At 40.4% G+C, this 12,535-nt stretch overlaps 1 protein-coding gene across 7 annotated transcripts in view; it reads left to right on the forward strand.

Moving 5' to 3' along the window:
* Positions 1 to 12,535, forward strand: part of Pcgf6 (polycomb group ring finger 6) — a 37,809-nt gene that overhangs the window by 22,497 nt on the left and 2,777 nt on the right. For 2 of the 7 annotated variants that reach the window (XM_021245568.2, XM_004866518.4), the window contains exons 8-9: positions 1,355 to 1,453; positions 7,601 to 7,687. In XM_021245568.2, the coding sequence (XP_021101227.1) occupies positions 1,355 to 1,453; positions 7,601 to 7,687 (186 nt within the window). Of the gene's footprint in view, positions 1 to 1,354; positions 1,465 to 7,600; positions 7,688 to 12,535 lie in introns of all 7 variants that reach the window. The other 5 variants (XM_021245572.2, XM_021245570.2, XM_021245569.2 and 2 more) reach the window with 3 other exon arrangements.

Here is a 12,535-nt window from a genome sequence, read left to right on the forward strand (position 1 = left end):
CCCCAGTACCAAAAAAACAAAAGTAAAATTTGAGGGCCAAGGATTTAGCTCAGTGCCACAGCGCCTGCCTGGCAAGTTCCTGAGTTTGATCCCCAGTACCAAAAAAAGAGTAAAATTTGAAAAATAAAAAAAGATAAGAAAAAAGCAAGATAAAGGGTCCTACGAAAGAGTAAAAAGAAATTAATAGAATTAGGTAAAAGTAACAGAAAAGAAGAAACAAGAAAAGAAAAGGAAAAGAAAAAAACCCAACCGTAAAGAACCAGTGAAGCAAAGAGTCCAAAGAAATTCCTGTTTTTGAATGAGTGGTTTCTTTCCAGGGTCTGCAGTCCTGGAATCTAGTAGAGATGGGGGAGAGATAGTGAATCACTGTTAAGACCTATTTTGTTTCCACATCGCATATTTATGTGAATGCTGAGTCCTGCCCTTCTTTTCCCACTGAGCGTGGTCGGTCAGTGGTGGCAGTAGTCACTCAGGCAGTTCCCACATTCTCTGTCCTCTGTGCACCCCCAGTCATGGTTTTTTCTCCCCACCTTTACACCCAGAGGGTTTGTGAGGTACCCCCTGCTCCAGAGCCCCTGCTCCATACATCCCAGGCTGTAGCGACTATCCGAGTCAAGCCATATTCTTGCTCAAGCTGGTAGATGGAGAAAGCAATCAGACTATTCAGTTCTGTGCTAATATAGGGAGGGGTCTCAAGCGGTGTGCTGGACTTAGTGCTAGCACTTCCAGACATAGCTCTCTGGAAGCTGCACATGCCTGCCTGGCTTCTTACTGTAGAGGGTACCCGAGTCCTTCCCAGCCTGAGCTCCAGGCGATCTGTGTCCAGCTCACGGTGTCTGCACAGCTGTCTCTTGTGGCCATCTCTCACCCAGTCCTGGGCTAAGCTGACCCCAAAAGCCCAGGCGTATAGTTGTTTTGTGGCCCAGTCTTAAACATTCCCTTCCCCAAATGGCTCCTGATTAAACGCTCTCAAATACGGTGGGCACTGCAGTGGACTGACTCAAATTTGATGGCAGTTTTTCTTTCAAGAGTCTATTGACATGCCTGTAATCCCATCCCAGCCCTGCCAGTGAGAGGTCAGAAGGATTGTGCTGTGAGTTTGAAGCCACCCTGGGCAACAGAATGAGACCCTTCTCAAAACACCACACCAAAACAAAAGTACTGAAGCCTGGGGATGTAGTGTAGTGTTAGAGTGCATGCTTGGCATGCAGGAGGCTCTGAGTTGCATTCCAGGACAGGAAGAAAGGAAGGCCTGCTGAATCATCTTTGCTCTAACATTTGTTTTAAATATTATACATACTATGTATATACATATATGTAGTCTGAAAATAGTTTTATTTATTCATTTTTGTAGCCATTAGAAAAGAAGTTTGTCCGAGTTTCAGGAGAAGCAACTATTGGGCATGTAGAAAAATTCCTCAGAAGAAAAATGAGTCTTGATCCGGCCTGTCAGGTACAGTACATGTATGTAAAACAACAGGTAAATTTGTAAGATTACCTTTAGCATATTGAAGAAAGAACTATCCTAGGATTTCATGCAGTGGGTTTTGTTTTATAATTCTATAGACATTGTAAATGTTAATTGAATATTGATGCACAGTGATTCCTTCCTCCAACATTCATTTGGTTTACTGTCCATTTCTTTTTTTTTTTTCCTGTCCATTTCTTATTGCCATTGATAACCGTCTGTTGGTGTCAGAGAAAAGCTCAAAACACCTAGAAAAGTGAAAAATCTGTCTAATATAGGCACTACCAGTTTTTTAAGGATTGAAAAGTATCTTCTATTCTAAGTATATAGTATTTTTTGTTGTTGTTATAAGATGGAAATCTTATGTGTTGTTACACATTAAAATACTAATATACTTATAGTTCCAGTTGTGGGGCCAGTGAAAATGCATGCTTGTTTAGCTTTGTTTTATCATTATTCTAATTTAAAAGTTGTTTGTTTGTTTGAGACAGGGTCTCACTAAATCATTAAATTGCCCAGGTTGGGCTTGAACTTGCAATCCCCCTGCCTCGGCCTCCCAGAGTGCTGGGGTTACAGGCATGAGCCACCACACCCAGCTTGCTTGAAGTTATTCTTAGGCTTTTGGTTAGAAACAAGGTCTCCTGGATAAAGAATTGTGAGTGATCTCATGTCAGTATATTATTTCTAAAAACAGAAATCAGAAAACTTGCCTCTGATAGCATAAGATAAATAAGGATACCCAGTACCGCCCTCTGTAGGATTTAGATTACATCTTCTGTGGCTAGATTTTGATCAGAGCACAATTCCTATTTATAAGTGTTCTATTTGGTGACTTAAGAAAGATCAAAATTAGGGTTTTGGGTTCTCCCCATTGACTGATTAATTGATTGATTGAATGATTGATTGGCAGGGTCTCACTATGTAGTTTAGGCTGGCCTTGAACTCACTATGTAGCCCAGGCTGGCCTTGAACTTGTGGTGATCCTTCTGCCTCAACCTCTCAAGTGATGGGATTATAGGTATGTGCCATGACACCTAGCTCCTTTTTTTTTTTTAATCAACAAAATGATACGTATTTGTCATGTAGACAAGAAGTTTATACTATGGAATGCCTAAGTCAATTAACTAACATAGCATGGCCTCGTGCTTATTTTTTTATGGTGAGAATACTTAAAATCTGTACTCAGTACTTTTCAAGAATGGATTGTTTTTTTAGCATATCAGGCCCTGGGTTTAGTTCTGGTACCTCAAAACAAAAAATCAACAAAAAGGCATTGTTATTAATTATAGTCACCGCGTTGAATAGTAGCTATCTATCTTCTAAGTTGATTTTATTATATAAAAATGTGGCTTCTCTTTTTTTTGTAGAATTCAAGGTTTGTAACATTTAGAAATAAAATGATTTAGGGCCGGGGATTTAGCTCAGTGGTTCCAGCGCCTGCCTCGAAAGCGCAAGGTCCTGAGTTCAATCCCCAGTACCAAAAACAAACAAACAAACAAAAAGAAATAAAATGATTTAAATTTTGTTTCAACCTTTAATTTTCTCTGTCAGCTCTTAGATCTCTAGTAAATATTCCTTCCTTCCTTAAGGAATATTTCCCTTATTTCACCAAAATATTAAAACAGTGCAACCCAGTTATCAAATATGCACACCTATTAATTTGTGACTATGACCTTTTAAGCTTTTTGCATCCCAGAGAAAGTAAATAACTGAGTTAGTTCTGATGTGAAGGAACCATCAAGCTGGGTAGCCAGTGATCAGAAAAAGACTTTTGATGTCTCCCAGACACTTGAGTCTTCTGTGTGGACGTTCTTTAAGCCAGGGAGTCCCAGGTAGGCAGTGCGCTGTGTGTTTTGCTTACAGATATGTGACCTTTCTATATGGTTGTTTATTAGCAGGGAGGAATAATTACCAGTGAACTATTGAGGAATAAACTGCATTTGAAGTGGTTTGTGGCCAAACAAACAAACAAAATAAGAAAACACCAAGGGAAGTTAGTTTTTAAAAAATCATGTATTCTTTTATCCATTTTATTTTGTTTGTTTGTTTATTTATTTTGGTACCGGGGATCAAACTCGGACCTTGCCACCTGCAAAGCAGGCTGCAGAACCACTGAGCTAAATCCCCAGCCCCTTTATTTTGTTTATTTTGAGACAGAGTCTCATTGTGTAATCCGGGCCAGCCTTGAATGCACTGTGCAGCCCAGGATGTCCTAAAATTTGTGATCCTCCTGCCTCAGCCTCCTAAATTCTGGGATTATGAAATTTTTGAGGTTTTCATTAAAATATTATAAAATGGTATTGTGGCATGATCGCATTTTTTTGTAAAGACATGATTTTGAAAATCAACATGTGCACACAGCATCTAGCACTACACATATCAAATGGTCAGTAACTGGCCATTTGCTAGGGGTTGGGATTGAACTGTGGAAAGAATTACCATTTCCTTTTTTTTTTTTGCTTTACTGGAGATCGAACTCAGGACCTTGTGCTTGCAAGGCAGGCGCAGTGCCACTGAACTAAATCCCTGGTCTACCATTTACTTTCTATAATGCTGCGTTTTGGGTTTTGTTTTTACCCTGTGGTACTGAAACCATGACCTTCACACTGAGCTACAGTCTGCCCTTTTTTAAATTTATTTTTTATTTTTATTTTTATTTTTTTGACCCAGTATCTCACTAAGTCTAGGTCTCTAAATTGCTCGTATTGGGCTTGAACTTTCAACTCTCCTGTCTCAGCTTCTCAAGGTGTGTGCCACCACACCTGGCTATAATGTTATGGTTCTTAAAAATTTGTTATAAATACTATGCTTTTGAATTTGTCACAGTGAATTATAATTTTTTAAGAAAATTGTTGTCAGGTGTAATCTTAGCTATTCAGGAGGCTGAGGCAGGAAGATCAAGTTTTGAGACCTGCCTGGGCAGCTTAGCGAGACCCTGTCTCCAAAAACAAACAAAATAAAACTGGGGAGTGTGACTCATTAGTAGAATGCCCTGGGTAGAATGCCCCTGTACCATAAAAAACAAGCAAGCAAACAGATTCAGGGTTGAAAAGGAAAACATGGTAATCAAGTCATAGTATACCATGTAGTAAAGCCCACTAAGAATAATGATTTCTGGATTGCTGAATACCTAACAACAATAATAATAGCTTCCAAAATCTTTACTTTTTTTTTTTTTTTCAAAATCTTTACTTTTTCATGGATCTGAGTTCTGAGTGCAAGATCTGAAGTCATCATATTTTCAAAGTATTTTGCCGACAAGTATTGGTCTGCTAGTTTTAAAGCTAGTAAATGTATACACTATCATTGTTACAAATCTGAATCACATCATTATGACATAGAAAGCCATTGGTGAGTGGGGTGTGGAGGTGCATGTCTGTAATCCCAGGGCTTGGGAGACTTGGACTGGAGGACTGGGAGTTTGAGACTTGGGCTATGTAGCAAGACTATCTCAAGTGGTTCTGCCGCCTGCTTCACAAGCACAAAGACCCATGTTCGATCCCTGGTACCAAAAACAAAACAAAACAAAAGACTATCTAGGGCCGGGGGTTTAGCTCAGTGGTTTCGCTGCCTGCTGCACAAGCACAAGGACCCGATTTCAATCCCTGGTACCAAAAAAAAAAAAAAAAAAAGACTGTCTCAAGAAAAAACAATAAAAATCCAGGGTCCACATACCTGAGGACCAAATCTAGCCTGCCACCTGTTTTTACAAATAAAGGTTTATTGGACACAGCCATGGATGCTTGTGTGCTATAACACCTGAGTTCAATAGCTATGACAGATGTCCTGTGGCCCATAAAACATAAACTCTTATTCAGCCCTTTATAGAAGTTTTTTAGCACTAAAATGGTGTTTTTAGGAGGGTTTTTTTTTTTTTATCTAGTTCAGGCTGACGTTGAACTTGGGATGATCCTCCTGCCTCAGCCTTGCAAGTGCTGGGACTACAGGCATGCACTACCTTGCCCAAGGTTTTTTTTTTGGTTTTGGTTTTGATTTTTTTTGGTACCATGATTGAACTCAGGACCTTGCACTTGCTTGCAAGCCAGGCGCGGTGCCACTGAGCTAAATCCCCAGCCCAACAAGATTTTAAAATTTTTATTAGTATGGCCAGGGATTTAGCTCAGTGGTTACGCTGCCTGTCTCGCAAGCAAGTGCAAGGACCCGAGTTCGATCCCAGGTAAAAAAAAATTAGTACATGTTTGCAGTACTAATGATTTCATTCATTATGGGGAATTCATACATGTGCATAACACATCTTAATTTTTTTTGTACTTCTTCCCTTCCTTTTCCTCTCCCCTCCATGTCTCAGGCCCCTTCCTATTTACAAAAGATCTACCTAAGGTCCCGAGTTCGATCCCTGGTACCAAAAAAAAAAAAAGATCTATCTCCCTGTTTCCTATTATCTTTTATTTTGCTCTTTAAGTTATTATGCTTTTTTAGGCTTTGGAGAAAGAGCTAGAGACAGATCTGGATTCAGAGCTGAACTTTGCTACTTACTAGCTTTGTAACTTTAGGAAAGTTTAGTGTCTTCACCTCTTACTACTCTGGTGTGGAAGATGGGAATTGTAATACCTAGCTCACAAGAATGTGAGGATTAGCTAATAATGTCAAATACATGGCTACTTAATTAAACACAACGGCTGTACTCTTCTTTCTCAACTATGCTGCAAGTTTCTGGGAGATGTTCGTGTGGGCAGTGTGTAGGGTTTATTATTGACTTCCTTTTTGGGACTGGGTTGTGCTGGTGTAGGGGATCAGACCCGAGGCCTTATGCATGCCGTTGAGGTACCCCCAGCCCTGAGGATTTTTTTTCAAGTAGAATTCTGGTTTGGGAGTGTGTGGTTTTAGGGGTTTTAGCTTAGGGGCAGCAGTTGATGGATATGCTATGAAATTGAGGGATAGGAAGAAAGAAGCACAGGACTTGGCAGCTGATTGCATGTGAGAAGGAAAAGGAGGAGGAGTCAGAGGTGATATTCTGATTTAAAGGACAAGGAGAAATCTCAAATTATAAACTAAGGACTTCTAGAGATGGAGCCAATTAAGTGATAGGTATTAATAAGTCGAGGAACTAGCCAGGGGTGGTGATGCATGACTATGATCCCAGCACTCTGGAAGGCTGAGACAGGAGGGTCACAAGTTCAGACCTAGCCTGGGCAAGTTAGTGACTTAGTTAGACTCTGTCTCAACATAAAAAATAAAAAAGAACTGGGGCTATATCTCAGTGAGAAGGCCCTGGATTCACTTCCTAGTACTGTGGGGAGAAAAAAGATGATGAGGACCTGACTCCATTTTAAGGTAATGTTAAGGAAGTGCTCAATCAAAGAGATTAAAGATTTGCATTTTGTTTAACATTTTTTAACTTTTTTTTTTGGTACCGGGGATCGAACTCGGGTCCTTGTGCTTGCGAGGCAGGTGACAGAACCACTGGGGTAAACCCCTGGCCCAAAGATTTGCATTTTGATCTTAGTAAATATACTGAAATTTTATTGCAATATAGTATATAATTCTACATTATTTTTTCTGGAGGATTCTGTATAAACAGTAGGTAGATCTTAGAGCTTTAACATCAGTAAGGGGCTGAAAAGACTGTGTTAAACTGCTGGGTGTGGTGGTGCATGCCTATAATCCTAGCACTCAGGAGGCTGAGGCAGAAGGGTTGCCAAGAGTTTAAGGCCAGCCTGGAATAGCCAGTGAGACCCCATCTCAAAAAAAAAAATTATGTTAAGGTTGATCTGTTCACAAAAATTTTCTTAGTATTTTAAGTCACATATGGTATTGTTGGATAAAAGAATTCCTCATAAGAGAACTATTAAAGGATCACCTTCTTAATCATTAATATTATCTAATTATTTTATCATGAAACCTTTAGAAAAAATATTCTTGTGCCATTTTGTGCTGAATACACTGGACACGATTTAATTTCTCCAAGATTCAAGGAATCATCTTGAATGTTATACAGTGCTGTGTCCCTCAGTGTTCTTCCCAACTTACCTTTCGGCTTGCTTTAGAAGGTTTAATAAGTCTAAAATAAGCCACGCGGCCCAACCTGCAGTAACTGTTGGTTCCCCCTCATTTCTTGGAGGTGTTGTGGGCAGGAAGGCAGCCCAATGCAGGCGTCTCTTGTCTCCGTAGGTGGACATCCTCTGTGGCGACCACTTGCTGGAGCGGTGCCAGACTCTGAGGGAGATCCGGCGGGCAGCTGGGGAAGCGGCTATGCAGGTGGGTCTCAGGCTGAGCAGGGCCTGTTCGGACAGGCGCATGATGACTCCATCTTCTCAGCAGAGTTCTGTGCATAACCTACGATTTTCCTAAGATGAGCTGGACCACAAGTAATAGTTACAGCTCATATTTATTAAGTGCTTCCTGTGTGGCAGGCACTGATCTAAGCAGTTTATATGGACTTACCTTCCCCCCTTTGCTCTTTCTTTGTTCATGTTTTGTTTGTTTTATTTGTTGAGTTTTGGGTTTTTTTGGTCCTGGGGATCAAACTCGGACCTTGCGCTTGCACAGCAGGTGGCGAAACCACTGAGCTAAAAACCCGGCCCCATGGTTTTGGGTTTTTGAGACAAGGTCTCTGTGTAGCCAGGCTGGCCTTGAACTTGAAATCCTCCTATTCAGCCTTCCAAGTGCTAGGATAACAGGCATGTACCGCACACCTGGCTAGGAGATCCTGGTTTCTAAATGCCATTATTTTCCACTAGAAAGGAACATGACAGAGTGGGCCAGGGCAGGGAAAACAAGATGAGCCGAGACACTTCTTGTCTATTAATGGTCTGCTTATTAACATATTCAAAATCAACCTAATGCATCAATTGTGATTGAAATTAACCTACATTGATTGCTTTTTTTAAATGCCATTTCCTTCTAATTATTTTAAAATCATAAAAAGGTTGCTGTGAAGATAATACTACCAAATTAACCAAAGTCAACTTGCTGGAAAATTTAAAACAATTTATCTTTAAAAATTAGCTTGGGCCGGGGATTTAGCTCAGTGGTTCCACTGCCTGCCTTGCAAGCACAAGGACCCAAGTTCGATCCCCAGTACCAAAAAAAAAAAAAATAAGACTTGACAGGGCCAGGGATGTAGCTCAGTGTCACCACATCTACCTGGCAACCACAAGGTCCTGAGTTCGGTCCCCAGTCACAGATGAAATTAAAGCAGAAATCAGACAATTTCTACAATTAAACAATAATAACAGTACAACATACTGGAATTTATGGGATGCAGTGAAAGTGTTCCTACGAGGGAAATTTATACCGGTGAATTCCCGTATCAGGAAAACAGCAGGCTCAAATAAAGCAGCCTAATATTGAACCTCAAGCTTCTAGAAAAAGAACAAGTCAAGCCCAAAGCTCATATGGAAATTATAAAAATCAGAGAATTTATGCAATGGACACTAAGAAAACAATACAAAGAATCAATGAATTAAGTTGCTTCTTTGAAAGATAATATAAAATTGACAAACCCTTAGCCAACCTTATCAAAAAAAGGAAAGAAAAAGTGCAAGATCCTGAGTTCAATCCCCAGAAGAAAGAAAGAAAGAGGGCGGCGGAGGAAAGAACTCAAATCCATGCAGTGAGGAATGAAAAGGGTGAAATCACAAGAGACCCTGCAGAAATCCAGATCATCATTACCTTCTTTGAGAACCTGTATTCTAATAAGACGGAGAATACAGAAGAAATGGACAGATTCCTAGATAAATATGAATCACCAAACCGAATCAAGAAGATATAAAAGTTCTGAATAAATCAGTATCAGCTAATGAAATTGAATATGTAGTTAGAAACCTACCAACAAAGCCCTGATGGGTTCACTGCTGAATTTAGAGAAGACCTAGTGCTGCTACTCCTCAAACTCTTTAATGAAATTGAAAGGGAAGCAATACTCCCAACTTCATTCCTGGAAGCAAGCATTACCCTAATTCCAAAACCAGAAAAGGATCCAAAAAGAGAATTATAGGCCAATCTCCCTGATGAACATAGGTGGAAAAATCAACTTTACAGCCAAGCACAGTGGCAGTCTTAACTACCTGGGAGGCTGAAGCAGGAGGGTCATAAGTCCAGGGCCAGCCTGGGCAACTTAGCAAGATCCTTTCTCAAAATAAAAAATGAAAAGGGCTGGGGATGTAGCTCCATGGTAGAGTGCCCTTGGGTTCAGTCCACAGTACCACAAAATGTGTGTGCGTGTGTCCACTAAATTTGACATTTGTGTTGTTTTATTTACTTTGAGATGGGATTTTACTATGTTTCCAGGCTAGTTTCATACTTCATTTCAGCCTCCTGACTGCTAGCACTACAAGTGTATGCCACTTTCTTCTTTTCTTTTCCCACCTTTTTCTTTTTCTTTTAGCTTTTTGTTTTTTTGTTTTGTGTTGTTTTTTGATACTGGGGATCGAACTTGGGTCCTTGAGCTTGTGCAGCAGGCGGCAAAAGCACTGAGCTAAATCCCGGGCCCTCTTTTAGCTTTTTAAGACAGAAAAGTTATAAAACTAGTACTGAAAGATCCTCTATAGATATCACCCAGCCTTTTTTAATATTAATATCTTAGATAACCACAGTAGTTACGTTATTAAAACTATGAAATTAACATTAATACCTTTAGCCAAACTGCAGACATTCAGATTTTGCCACTTTTCCCATTATTGTTTGTTTTCCCTCCCAGGATCCAAATCTAGAATTCTACATTGCCCTTTGATATCATGTCTTTTGTCTTCCAGGTTCCCCTGTCCTGCCCACTTGTCTTTCATGACTATGTAGCCCAGGCTGGCTTCAAACTCATATCAATTCTCCTGCCTCAGCCTCCCAAGTGCTGGCATTGCAGGCATGTACTACCATGCCTGAGAACTGAGCCTTCTATCTGCTGAGCACTGATCTGGACCTTCCACTCCTATGACTTTGATGCATTTAACCTCTTTTTTTTTTTTTTGAAGACTGGGTCTCACTGTAGTCCAGATGGGGTTCAATATTGCAATCCTCCAGTCTCGGCCTCCTTAGTGCTGGGATTACAGGCACATGGCACAAGGCCCCACTTAAAGTATGGTTTCTTTTTGTAGTATGAAAGGTCAAACCAAGGGCCTACCAGGCAAAAGCTGTACTGTAGAGCCACGACCCTTTGTTTTCTAACCCAGGGATTAAACCCAGGGCCTTAGACTTGCTAGCAACTACTCTACAATTGAGCTATATCCTCTGTCCCAAGCATTGGTATGCTAAAGAGAACTGGTCAGAGCTGGTCATGCTAGCACATGCTTGTGGTCCCAGCACTCTGAGAGACTGACACAGGGGGATCACAAGTTCAAAGCCAGCCTGGGCAACTTAATGAGACTCTGTCTCAAAACAAAAAATAAAAATTGGTGGGGATGTAGCTCAGTGATAGAGCATCACTGAATTTGCTGTCCAGTACTGCAAAGAGAAAGGGTGGGGGTCCTGGAGGTGTAGCTCAGTGTGAAGGCCCTGGGTTCAATCCTGGCACAGGATAAAGAAAAAGCAAAGACTGCTACTGGTCACTAACCGTACAGACAGTCCTTCAGTTGTGGATTTGTCATATATTTTCTCATCACTAGGTTGAGGTTATACATTTTTTACAAGAATGCCATAGAAATTAATACTCTTTTCTCAGTATATCATATCAAAAGATATATCATATGTCTTGGGACTGGAAGATTTTTTTCCTGTAATTAATATTTGGGATGGAATACTTTAAAACCATATAAATGTCCCATTTCTCCTTGGCTTTACTCTAATTCTCACACCCATCAATGGATCTTACAAATGAGGAGGCAGTTGTATAGAGGTTAAGTTACTTGCCCAAAGTCACTTGGTTATTAGTAGTAGGATTAGGAGTCATTTGTTGAAAAATATTGAAATTAAACCTTAGACTCTTAACAGAAAGGTAGATGAATTCTTCTGGTGATTGAGTATTGCCACACACTTTTAAAAATAGACTACTATACTAATAGTTATATTTTAGTAACAGAAAAAATAATTTTTAAAAATTCATTATAAAATATAAAGGTAAAACTTTCCTATCTAGGTAAAGGATATTTTGTGATATAATAAAAAATTTCCTGGGCCGGGGATTTAGCTCAGTGGTTCTGGCACCTGCTTCACAAGCTCAAGGTCCCGAGTTCAACCCCGATACCAAAAGAAAAAAATTTCCTGAAAATTTTATGAGGTCAAACTTCAGAAATCTTAGAAAATGATTATTATCTTTTTTAAAAAGTAAACTTCATTCTCAGCATGATGGTGCATACTTGTAATGCCAGCACTCTAGTGGAGTGGGTAGAAGGATTTCACATGTTCAAGGGGCTATGTTGTGAGTTTGGGGCCAAACTGGACCATTGTGAGACCCTGTCTTAGGAAAACAAAAAAAAAGTGAGCTTGATTATAAATGTAAGATTCTAGAGGTAAATCCCAGTCAGTAGGATGGGTAGAAAATATGATTTAGCGAGTTATTTACAGAGCTCTTTTCTAGACACGTGGGGAGAAGTTATGGAATCTCAAGACCTTTTAGCTAAATTAATGCTTTATTGCTCTCAAAGGGAAAGCTAGGGTGTGGTGAGGGAGGGAATGGAAGGGGCTGGGATCTGGCAGTCAGGGAATACAGGGGTGTAGGACCTTGTAGGGCATGTTGACAACTTTGGGTGTTAACTGAGTATGGTGGGAAAATATTGATTGCACAGTTGTGAACCCTAAATCGAAATGATACAGTCTGACTTAACTTTGTAGCAGATGCATTCTGGTTGGATGCTGTCTAGTCTGTGAGTAACTTATAAACTAAAAGCATTTGTTCGGCTCATGGCGATGGTGGCTGGAAGGTCCAGACAGCATGGTGCTGGTGCCCTGGCCGGGATCCTGTGACTGAGCAGTGGAACAGAACCAGTAGCCTGTGGGAGGGCCACATGTACAAGAGAGCGAGTGAGACGCTTTAGCAGTTCGTTCTTGAGGGGATTAATCCAGCCCCCTGAGACCTGACCCACTACCTTGAGACAGCGCTAATCTGTTGGTGAGGGTGGAGCCCCTGTGACCTCCTTACTTTCCTCTGGACTCCATCTCTTCACGGTTCTACCA

The sequence above is a fragment of the Heterocephalus glaber genome, unplaced genomic scaffold, assembly GCF_053883595.1.
Source record: "Heterocephalus glaber isolate CG9 unplaced genomic scaffold, H.glaber_assembly_v1.0 deba00001498, whole genome shotgun sequence".
Taxonomy (NCBI): domain Eukaryota; kingdom Metazoa; phylum Chordata; class Mammalia; order Rodentia; family Bathyergidae; genus Heterocephalus; species Heterocephalus glaber.